Below are 12,246 nucleotides of genomic sequence, written 5' to 3'. Positions count from 1 at the left end.
TTAAGAGGATAGACTATGGCCATACTGCCTTATTTTGAATCCTGGATATACTAGTTAATAGCTGTAGAACTTGGGCAAGTTGTGTAACCTCTTTATGTCTCAATTTAAAGATGAGTATAATAATATGACCTACCACATAGAATTGTTGTGAAGAATACATGAGTTAATATGTAAAGCTCTTGCTAGCACTAAGTAACTGCTATGTAAGCATTTATTATTACTGTACAGTGAGGCATATTGGGCTAGGCAGGGATTCCCCTGATTTACATTAGGCAAGTAGTAAATAAATACACCCTAGAAATGGATAAGGTATAGGGTCTGTTTACACAGGAACCTGTCCTAAACCTAGTTGTACCTGGGAGATTTCTGAAACCTTGCTAAGCTCACTTCCTAGCTTTTTCCATGTAGCTTCCTCTTGGCTAGCACCTGCAAGCACACTGCACCTCAGGATAGCAGCACCCTTGAAATGTGTAAATATTTGAGGCCATTTTCATCAGGCCTTTCATGGTTGTTGTAAATATTGTATCTGGGATATTGGAGAATGCCATGGTCTGCATAATCATTGCATTTGGGCTTGGGACCAGTAGGCCATATGCTGTTTGGGGAGGGAGGGACTGAGGAGTAAGCATGTCAGAGAATTCTAGCTGCCAGGCTAGGTGGCCCTGGAGAGTAAGCATAACAGAGGATCTTGACTGCCAAGCTGGGTGCTAATATGCTGAGTAATTCCAGGCAGTCACTTAGTGTCATGATCTGTTTTCACATATAAAAGATGTCAAAGTTGTGGTTCCCTAGCCTAGGTCTTTAACTTCTTATTTGGTAAGCAAAGCCTTACTGAGAAGTTGTATATTTCTGAGCCCTACGTGGCATTAAAATTTTAGGCATACTCAAATTACTCAAGTTACTTTAGCTCTCTGTACCTTAGTTTCTCATCTGTGAATTGAAAATAACAATGTAACTTTTAGGGCGAGGATTAAATAACATTAACATATAAGAGTTTTCAGGACAATGCTTAGTTAAAAAAGTCTTTTATTCTTCTCCTTCCTATCTCTTAACTCTGATGGAGCTTCTAGAGAAAAAGCCACTCCTGCAATACCAGGTGTTAATATCGAGACAAAGATTTTTATCATTTTAACCCTGCAGCGACCAAAGAATTTCATGTTTATGAAAGGCCGGAAATTATTTTTATGTGTGGGTTATGTGTATGTAGTTACTGAATGTCCTTCGTAGGAATAATAACATAAAGGCAGCCTGTCTGATGTTGAAGGAGAGATGTTTCAGGACACCTTCATTTCCGGATCCAATAAAGGCAAGCTAAGGAGGCACAATGGGCTGAAGGCCCAGCTGTGAGGTCGAGGATCTGGATGGCAGAATTCTGTGGATTGTGTTCTTGCTCTGTTGGGATCTGCAACATGAATAGACCTCAGCTGAATCCAGAAATAGATTTCCTTTTGCTGTCAGGAAGAGGGGAAGCTGACGGAGAGGTGAGCGTTCCTGGTATAAACAGGAGAGTTTGATCTTAATTTGGGAAGAACCTGGGTATCCTTACCTTTTTTTGGAACACAGTAAATTTTAATGGCATTTAAAATGAGAGTTGTACACATTTTGAGAAGGAAATTCTCATATTTTCAATGAAAAGAAAAAAACAAAAAACCAAGCAGCCTGTGTACCTCAACCCATGAGGCATACTTCCTGTGTAGTGGTCCCTAAGTGATTCCTAAGAGCACAATTGCTGCATTTATTGAACTTTTCATTTACTAAGGAGTGGACAGTAGCATATGGGAGCAATGACAATAGCTGACTGATGAGAAAACAAAGAAATTCCAGTACTCTGCTGTTTTGAAAAAAAGACATTCAGAATTTAGTCATATTGGTTCAGCTGTTGTAACCAAAGACTGATAAGATAATAGAGGTCTTTGTGGTGGTTTTGTACTGAAATCCTTTATCTTTATGATGCACTGGGGCCCTTTAGAGTGGGAAGCTTTTAAAACTGCTGTTGGATCCAGAACTTGAATTAGCTGCTGGTACACTGGGACAGGGGTTCCTTTCTCAGGCAGTCACCACAAAGTAACTTTTATCAGGGGACCTCTGATAGATTGTTAGTTTCTTCAGTTTACCCTATTTATTTTTTCGTTGACTTTTTGCTGCCCTATTTTGTGACATTTAAAAGAAGGCTGTATCAAAAAAGGCCATTGCTAAATGATGGACTGAGCTTGTGAAGTGGAGACATGACAGCTCATCTGATGTGTGAGGAGACTGCAGTGTAAAACTCAGCAGTTTAACCAGGTTATCTGTGGGCAGAAAAGATCAAATGCAGCTTTCTTTTATGACTGCCATTGTATTTTGGCTTTCTTCTCAAACATTGTCTGTTAAAAAAAAAAAAATTAGAACTGACCAGGGAATTGACTCTTAAGAGCTTTTCTTTTCAACTTTATTTAAAATCTTTCTGGATTGTTGGCTGAGTTCCTTGATTGATGTTGCTTTGGAATTACTGTTAAGTGCTTTAATCTTTCTCGGATTGATGTGGAAAAGTATATCCCCATCAGAACACCATGCTGGTGTCACTGCCACCCCTCCCCATCACTCCAAACACAGACACTTTTCAGTTAAGCCGACGTCTTGAAATTTCACGGTGAGTCCTATCACGTTTATTAAAGTAGTGTGTGCCAGGATCTAATACAGGAGAATGATTAGGTGGAGGTCTTATTTTACATTTTTTTTTTTAGGATTCATTTCCAGATAATACCCCTTGTTGACTGTAGTTATATTTGTATCGGTAAGACATTGTGTTTTAAGACCATTACCCTTCCTTTCATTAGAGATGAAAAGCATGCAGAGAAATTGACAAAATTTAATTTATCTGTCTCTGGGCATGCTTTCTCTCTCTGTCTCCCTCTTACTTTGTCCTCTCCCCATTGCTGTGCTGATTTCTGTGTTTTCTCATTAGAAAGAACTTAGTTTTCATCACACAGCGGCGACCCACTTTCAGGGAATAGCTATTAAGAGACTAACCTGTTTAAAAGTTTTATATTATAGAAGTACTGGGTACGGGAATATTGTAAAAGAGCTGAGGCAAGTCTTTATTTAGTAAAGTGTTCTGCAAGTTGTATGTCTTGTCCATATTTGGAGTTTTCAATGACTTCTCAATGCCCAGTCTTATTTCTAGCACTACGATTATCATTATATATATTTCATGTGGGCAAAAGTAACTGGCAGATTATGGTGCTAACTTTTGTGAACAAATGCAAAAAAGAAAGAAAAGGATTTTAAATAAATTTTAAACCTGATTTTTAATTTTCCATTTTCTATCAAGAAGGACATTAGCCTAATTACATCTTAGTATTTTACCTAATTTCTCATCTATTTTGAATTTTTTTCTGTTGGCTTTGAGCCTTGGGGATAGGACAGGTATTGTTTGTAAAGTAAAAAAAAAAGGTCTAGTTTAGTTAATTTTTTTCAAGTTCTTTAAGATTATGACCAAAAAAGGCCAGAGGGCTGATTTTGAAACTGTTGTAATGAAAGATGGTATTTGAAAACTTTTGATGAGGGAAATTGCTGCCGTATTTACATTTTGAAAAGTGTTTCCTTATTTACGCACTATTGACTTCCTATTGAGACTCAAAATTTTAAGTACAACTGGTAAAGAATTCAATGGATCAAATTCAGTAAATCTGAAGTCACTGGAATAAAGGCCCCTAAGAAAAAATGTGTCAATTTTAAAGGTCTTTCCTAACTGAAGACCATTTTGTGATAGAGCCAAAGGTTAATAAAATCAGTAGTGAATGTAGCAATTTTACAGATAAGCTATTCACAACAAGTGTAGTTACTTGAATAAAAAGCTAATTCAGTCCTAAAATGCCACATGCAGTAGCAGTGAATAGCTGCTTTTAGGTGCTTTCTGGAGGAGGATAAAATACAGAATCACGGCACTCTTCTCTTCCAGCGTCCCTGGCTGCCTGTAAATTGCTGTGAATGGGGCTGTGGGCTGACAGGCTCTATTAAGACAAACTGCCTTTCTCATCGGAGAGATAAAATAAATCAGGTGTTTAGTCAAATTAAAATACTTCAGCTGGAGCAGGCCCTGGAGAGCACTGATCCACCTGACTAATCTGAGAGAAACTCAAGACAGATGTGGTTTGGGGATAAAGATGACCCCACGGAACACACACAAAAAGAGAAGGGGGAAAAAACCTGCTGCATTGTCTTTGGAGCTGGAGAATAGACAGTTGACAGTGGAGAGTGTCAGATGCACACTGCGTGTGATATTGCATAAAAGCAGGCACGCTGACTTGTAGAGAGCTTTTTTGTACAGAAGCTTTTTTGCTGGTTTCCTTTTTTGTGGTTTATGAAACTACCACTGTTTTTGTTTGGGAGGCAGCAGAGGCTATTTTCTGGCAATGCATTTTAGAGAATCATTTTAAGATAGTTTGAAAGATGTGAAACAGATGATGTTAGGCAGCTACCGAAGACCTCTGTTGGGCTGGACAGACCCCTACAACCTGATCTACTTTTTCTCCAAGTTCATTTTATCAAACCTCAAAATATAATTTTAGACAAGATTTTCTACACAGAGTTAAGTTACCGCAGAAGAGCATGCTATATGGCCTTTTACTTTTCTTAACATAACCTGATCATATTTCACGTACCCACCACGTCCCATACGTGCAATCTTCCAGCAACTTTAGCAGTTGTAGTTCCTTTGTCATGGCAAAGTTTCAAGTTTAATTAAACTTTTTTTTTTTTATATTAAATACCTTGTATTTGAAGGGTGGTTGGTTAGTGTGATTCAAACTTGAAGTTATTTTCATTACAACAGCATAAGCACTAGCTATTCACTAAAACAAAAATCCAACAAAACAGGTTTTAAATGCCTGGCTTTAAGCTAGTATATCTGAACAAATACAATGGACACAGAACAGAAAAATGGCCACACACAAATATAAAGTAGTCCATACATCTAGAGAATGTAAGCTGTTTTGTGATGTTAATTAATGTCTCTTTAATTTGACCCCAACAGGCTACTTGGTTTTATATATAATTTACCCATTCAGGAGAATTTTAGATTTGTTACACTACTCATTTCATTCCAGCCTCACTTGTTAGGCTATTTGTCTTTATCCAAAATGTGTATGAGCTCCTCAAGTTTAAGGAAGAGAGAGTGATAGCCTATATGAGTGTCTAAATCTTTAACTTAAAAATATTGATCTCTGGATTGTTTTTTTCCTTAACCATGTATCTTTTCAGTCTAAGAAAAAAACTTAGATATTATTGAACTTTACAATTAAACAATTTTAATATCATGATGACTTTAAAAAAGATTCAGTTAAGTGGCTTTATTCTATAAACTCAGATATCCTTATACATATCTATTAACATTGGAAACACAATGCTTATATAGATTTCTTGACTTCAGCTTAAGGAGAAGAGGCTAAGATGTCATTTATGTGTTATCCACAGCTTCTCTGATTCCTGTGTAAAAGAGAAAGGGGAGTAAATTGAAGATTGTTAAAAAGACTTTGTTTAACCTGGGAGAAGAGAAAAAATTTCAGTCTTTACTAGAGAATCTAAATACCAGATCCAATTCTTTTATCGGTCACTGCCCAAAATTCCCTGTGAATGGTCTTCTTTATTAACAAAGAATTATAGTGCAGTAACCTTCCCAGTATTCACTTAGCCTTGTCTTAACTTACTTCATATAGATAGGTATAACAAGAAAATTATACATAGTTCAGAATATTGCACAAAATATATGTAATTAAATGTACGTTTATTCCATGCATCTATTGTCATACCTTCCAATTCATTCTCCATGCTGTAGCCAGAAGAATCACATCACCCCCCGCCACACTTAAAATACTTTAGTGATTTTGAATTATTCTTAGAATAAAGATGAAGATCATCAAACATGTCTATAAGGGGCTGAATGGCGTGACCTTTTCCCATCCATCTAGCCTCATCTGGTATTATACTTTCCTTATACTCTATTTTGATCAAAGTTTCACTGCCTTCTTGGAACACACTGAAAACTCTCCCCACCACAGGGCCTTTGCACATGCTGTTTCTGCCTTCTGGGAGACTCCTTGGCTACTACCCCAACCTTTTGCCTAGTTAATTCCTATTCATCCTATTGTTAATTTGTTACTTTTTCAAGGATACCTGTCCTGACCTCAGCCCCCTAAACTCAATTAAACCTTCCCCCAAATATTTGCCTTGTTTGTAATTCTTATCAGTTGTACTTTACATTTATATATGTGACAACTAGATTAATGTGTCTCCTCCCACTTTGGACTATAAACTGCATGAGAGTAGGGGCTGTGTCTGCTTTTACTTGCCATTATATCATTAAATCTTAATATAGTAGCTGGCACATTGTTGCCAAGGAGCTCTGGTGGTGTAACAGTTAAGCAGCTCAGCTGCTAACTGAAAGGTTGGCGGTTCAAACCTACCCAGCGGCTTTGCAGGAGAAAGATCTGGCAATCTGCTCCCATAAAGGTTACAGCCTAGAAAACCCTATGGGAAACTTTTGCTCTGTCACATGGGCTCCTATGAGTCAAAAATTGACTTGAGGGCACCCAACAACAGTAACAATATTGTTGCCATTGAAGAAATATTTATTGGATTAAGAATGAGTGAAATAGTAAATAAATTTAATACTTTTCTTGTTTTGTATCATCTCATTCCTGTAATATTGATATATGTATTAGTCGAGTTTTCCTGTTTTTGAAAAGATTTTATGATCCTCTTCAGGGACCTGGTTTTGGGTTTTACTACACTTCTAGGTTGAGAAGTTCTTCCTTTTACCTAGCTGAAGTTCCTATTGCCAAGATTAAAACCTATTTTAATAAATTCCAATATCTAAAAAGAACAGCTGGTCACTTTTCTTCGTATAGTATTTGTTCTCTTATCAGTAGAATAAATTTTTCTAACATTATTTCACTATCTTTTTCTTCTTATTGTAATTCCAGGCCATCTTTCAGCTCAGTGAATTTTAAGAGATATTGATAGTTCGTGTATTTGTTTTTTAAACTTGAATTGACATTAAGAATCCTAAGGTAATTTTAAATGTGGTAGCTTGTCTACTGACCTCAGTCTTAGCTAGTGGGAATCATATATACTAGCAAGTATCCTCTGAAAGGTCCTTTTCTCCATGGGGGCACTCAGAAACGAGGGCCACTCTAAATGGGTTTTAGTTTCTCTGATTGTCCTGCATCTTTCTTAGCAGGAATGAGTGTTTTTTTCATAGGAGGTTGGAAGTCTCCCCTTCCACACACACAAAAATCGGCAATCTTTGTCCCCTTTGACAGCTGGTGGCATCTTTCTGAAAAGCTTTCAAATCATAGATCATTTCCTCATATTGAAACCTGTGTAGCTCAAATACAGTGGGTTGAAATTCTTATCTTATAAGCTGCGGTGAAATGCACTAATTTAGATTCACAAAAGGATTCTGCACCCTTTACTTAGGAGAGCTGTGCAATTTGACCATAGAAAGACTGTTCAGCGCCATTAGTGCATACCCTAAGTGTTCAGCGGCATCGTGTTCATTAACAGCTTGTCTTTATGCATAACCTTCTCAACCTCGAGTGTGTTTTTTCCCTTTGAAGAATGACAAATGAGAAAGGGGTGAGCGAGCCCCCCAAGCAACATTGTTGTCTTTAAGGATGAACTTGGGAACTTTAGCGTGATATCCTCAGAGGGGGAAAAAAATCCGAATTCAATCCCTTCTTACCTGAGGCAGTTTTGATTCTCTCTCTAGAACGTGTTCCATGGCCAAGAGCTTGACCCCTCTCTTCTGAGCTTCAGAGACAGATATTTGCACGGTAGAAAAATTCTGTTAGGGTAGTAACCAAAAACTTCCTTAAGGAACATTTATTAAGCACCTGCCACGTCTTGCAGGAAGACTCCTGGTGGTGCAGTGGTTAAGCACTTGGCTACGAACCGAACCGAAAGGTCCACATTCCAACCCCCCAGTCCCTCTGTGGGAGACGATGTGGTAGTCAGCTTCCGTAAAGATGTACAGTCTTGGAAACTCTTCACGGCAGCTCTGTTCTATCCTACAGGGATGTATGAGTCAGAATTTACTCGTCAGCAGTGGGTTTTTTTTTAATGTCTTGAATACTGTGTTTCTCACTGAGGATAGAAGTGATTAGGATATTAATACATAGTTTTAATCTTTGGTACTATCAGACAGATTTCCTTTGGAGGAAGAGGAGAGTGTGTTAAAGACAGAGAATGGGATAGATCTGTTTGTTGTTGTTACTATTGTTATTCTTGACAGGGGTAGTGAGTGGTCCTAGCATTCTTTCTATTACTGTAACTACTTTGCGGTGCTCCTGCACTCACAATGGCCTCCAGCTGTTGTCGCAGGTCTTTTGGTATTTTAGGGTAGGCCCTTTCTAAATTCTGCCCCTGTTTCTACAGTTCATTCAGACTTTCCTTAAACTTGTGAGATGTCTTCTCGCTTCCATTTTAGGTACACCTGAGAGCCTGGCAGAAAAAGAACGGCAGCTCTCCACCATGATTACCCAGCTGATCAGTTTACGGGAGCAGCTCCTGGCAGCGCACGATGAACAGAAAAAACTGGCAGCCTCACAAATTGAGAAACAACGGCAGCAAATGGACCTTGCTCGCCAACAGCAAGAACAGGTGAGCCCTGCGAAAGAAGCTGACGAACTGGAGATGTGGAATGTGCCAAGCTCAGCGAGTAATCACATTGATTGGCTTATTTGTCATAAAAGCTTTCCTAAAAAAAAAAAAGGGAAAGAAAGAAGCCTTTTGGAAATCTAAGGTTCCCGGCTATACTGACGGGATATGTGGAGGACAAAGAAAAGTATCATAACAACTTGGCATTATTGAAACGATACATTGTTTAAGAACGTTTGGATCAGGGATTCTTATGCTCATAGGCATCAGGTGCATCCCCAGTGTAGCTTAACCATGAGTAAGTCACTTCTTTCTGGGTCTTTCTCTCCTCATCCAGAAAAAGAGGAAGGTAGGCCTCCATAGGCTTTACTTTTTCCTCATCTAGAAACACTTTGGAAGATCTTTGAGCTCTCTAGTTTGGTGATTTTCTCTGATTTTAAAGCTAGGGTGACCATACATTTCAGTTTTCCAAGAATAGCTCTGGTTTATGCCTGTTTTCCAGGGTAATTAATAATTACTCTCCTCTCCACCCACTGCTTCCACTTGAAAAAGTTGTCCTGGTTTGGATGATAAATTATATGACCACTCTATTTATAAGAAAAAAAAATTTTTTTTTTTATTTATAGCATAGGTAAATCATTGAAAAACAAATTGGCACATGTTTCCTATAAGAATTTGACTTGACTGACTTAGAAGTGAGCAAAAAGAAAAGCATAGCAAAGTTTAAATGTATATCTTTTAAAAGCAAATCATTTTCCCAAATGTCCTTCTTGTCTTGTAAGAGTACATTAATCTAACAACAGTGATCCTATAGAGTAGTCCTTGACGCTTTAGAAAAGACAGACCCAAATTAATGTGCAGTTTTTAGGAATCTGACATTATTACTGGAATTATCTTTTCACTTAAATGTATTTTATAGGGGTATATAGAGCAATATATGCTCTGTTGATTTTAATGAGTTGTGGTATTTTATATGCTTGAATATTTGCCCACATGTAAGAATATGGACTCAGCCCCTAATGGAAAATAACATAAAGGAACACTGTAAAAAATCAGAAGTTAGAATGTCATTTAGCCATCCAGAGATGACACAGTAATTAACTATTGACACTTGTGAATAAGCTAGCACAAATTAATCTTGACACATTTGCAGACGAGTGATATCTTACAGTGAACACTTTGTAATTATATTTCAAAATGAAAATTAAATGACACTTAAAACTAGGTTGTCATGCTCAATGAAGCGAGCATGTAGCTCAACCGATTGGCAAATAAAATTCAGGATTTGAGCCACATGGTGCTTATGTACCATACTTCACTGTGTCAAACCCATACGTCTAGAGTGGATGATAGTAATTGCGCTGTGGTGTTCTGGATGCATTTCTGTGCAGCACTTTATCATTTAGGAGGGACCATCAATATTAGATGCCTACTGGTGTTTCACTGGTCTGCTTAGAGGAAATAAATATTCAGAGGATCCAGCATCCATACCTAGAAATGCAGCGTGAGTTGTCCATTTCTGATTTGAATGGTGACAAGCAGTGTGGGCCATTCCAGCCTGATTCATTTTGCCTTTAAAGTTTTGGAGAGGAATGATGCCATGTCTCAAACGGTAACCTGTGGTAAGGGCAGTTTTATCATGGTTTCCAGTATAAACCAGTTACCACCAGAAAACCATGAAGCAACATATGGGAGCAGACCATCATGCTGGCATTTTATGCTGAATGAAATGTATTTTGGATGGTTCCTCTTGCTCAGGACTCAAGCATCAAAAAGGCTTAAGAAGTACAGCTGGGAGCTGAGCCACACTCATTTCCACTTTTAACTGCCCACTCTGGACTATTGTCTTTCCGAAATAGGAAAAAATAGGAAGACCATAATTCTTGCTGATGGTGTTCCACAATACCAAGTCCTTCTAAGTACTCTCTGGCCTCCTAGCTTAGCAGTGAGTATGTTCTCGCTAAGGAGCACCCCCTAGGACTTCAAGCTGTAGCAGCTCCGCTTTTGAGACAATAAGTAGTCCAATGCCTTACTCATACGTCATACTAAACCCCATTATCCTAAGGAAGTTGTTTGCCCTCCTGAGAGGCATATTTAGCCCCCAATAGGGCTTGTTATGATAAGTGATTAACATTTCTTTTTGTAGACCAGATGACCTGCTAGGATGTTGAATTTGATTGTTGGATGAAGCAAGGGAATATGAAAGTTGTATGTGGCTCCTGTAGTGTAAAATTAATGCATTCCCCTCAAAAGGATAAATGTGAAATTATAGTTTAGTTTGTTCTTGATAATACTTTATATATCACATATAGTATTATCAGCAAAAGCTAAAGATTTTTTGTTTTTTGGTGTGCTTTTTGGTACTTCTTTGACAATATTTGTAAGTACATCAGTTCTGAGAATCTTTGATCAGAAAAGGCTTCACCAAAGTAGACCATATTGTACAGTCAAAGACATACATTTCCTGTCTTTACTTACAGATTTTAATTTTTATATCCAAATTAAGTTCTTTAGGAAAATGTAACCAGAGTTTTCCTGCATTCATTCCCCAAGGATCAGATTTCCAAATTCCCATTCTTTCCACATGATTAGTGCAAATATAGGTGAACTGCTCACAGCTGTAATTCAATGGGTAGTTTTTACCCACAGATAAAGATTTAGGAGTCAGCAGAGAAATGGCACCTGCTTGAAAATGTTTCTTTTCTACAACTTTCTGAATCTGCCTTCCTCATTTTATAGGCTCTCTTTCACAAAGAGGTGCAGCAAAGCCTTCTCGTAATACCAGGATAGGTACCTGAGGTAATGGCAAAGGTATAGGCATTTCATTTTAACTCAATGAAACTTTATTTCTGATAGATTGCGAGACAACAGCAGCAACTTCTGCAACAGCAGCACAAAATTAATCTCCTGCAGCAACAGATCCAGGTCAGTGTATTTTATTACTCTCGTCTGATTATACTTACTTTCCTCCTTGAAAATGGAATTTAAAATGCTGCCAGTGAAGCCCTGTCTTATAAACAGCACCAATTGGATGTTGTACATAACTGTATAAATGGAAATAGAAAACATAGACTAGGTAGTGGTCTAAGCATTCTTCTCCAATGCCTGAGCAGAATAAACTTTATCTTTTTTTCCTTCTGCTGTTTGCTTAAAACAAGCTAGTGGAAACTTGGTTGTTTCCAGGGTAGCATACAAATGCTATTTTTATTGCTACAAGCCACTTTTTGCTTTGTATTTTACCATCTAATAGTATTTTGGGGAGAAGCTTACTTTTATTTAGGGCCGTTTGATTGGGCCAATTATGAGAAGCATTTTATGACCTGGGAAAAGGCTAGTAATAATTAGTTTCCTCTTTAACAAATATTAACCATTCCTGCTGTGAGGTGTGCATTTTGCTAGGTGCTGGGGGCAATATAAAGATTAATGAATAGTCTGTCTTCAAGGAGCTTACGGTCTAGATAGGAAGAAAAATTTTTTAATGAATAATTTAACACAATTTGGAGTCACTTTTTCTTGTGGTAGGATAACAATATAGAGATCACGAGTACAGTGATCTGGGAAGGGTAGGCAAAGGTATGATTCCTGTCATTTTTTTAGATACTTGATGAT

General features: G+C 37.8%; 1 protein-coding gene across 26 annotated transcripts in view; it reads left to right on the top strand.

Moving 5' to 3' along the window:
• Nucleotides 1–12,246, top strand: part of SOX6 (SRY-box transcription factor 6) — a 657,692-nt gene that overhangs the window by 431,313 nt on the left and 214,133 nt on the right. For all 26 annotated transcript variants that reach the window (XM_049890540.1, XM_049890534.1, XM_049890527.1 and 23 more), the window contains 2 exons: nucleotides 8,468–8,640; nucleotides 11,494–11,562. In XM_049890540.1, coding sequence (XP_049746497.1) covers nucleotides 8,468–8,640; nucleotides 11,494–11,562 — 242 coding nt within the window. The remainder of the gene's footprint in view (nucleotides 1–8,467; nucleotides 8,641–11,493; nucleotides 11,563–12,246) is intronic.

The sequence above is a fragment of the Elephas maximus genome, chromosome 7, assembly GCF_024166365.1.
Source record: "Elephas maximus indicus isolate mEleMax1 chromosome 7, mEleMax1 primary haplotype, whole genome shotgun sequence".
NCBI classification, from domain to species: Eukaryota; Metazoa; Chordata; class Mammalia; order Proboscidea; family Elephantidae; genus Elephas; species Elephas maximus.
The sequence above is the reverse complement of the archived record's forward strand: the minus strand, read 5'-3'. Positions and strand labels throughout refer to the sequence as shown.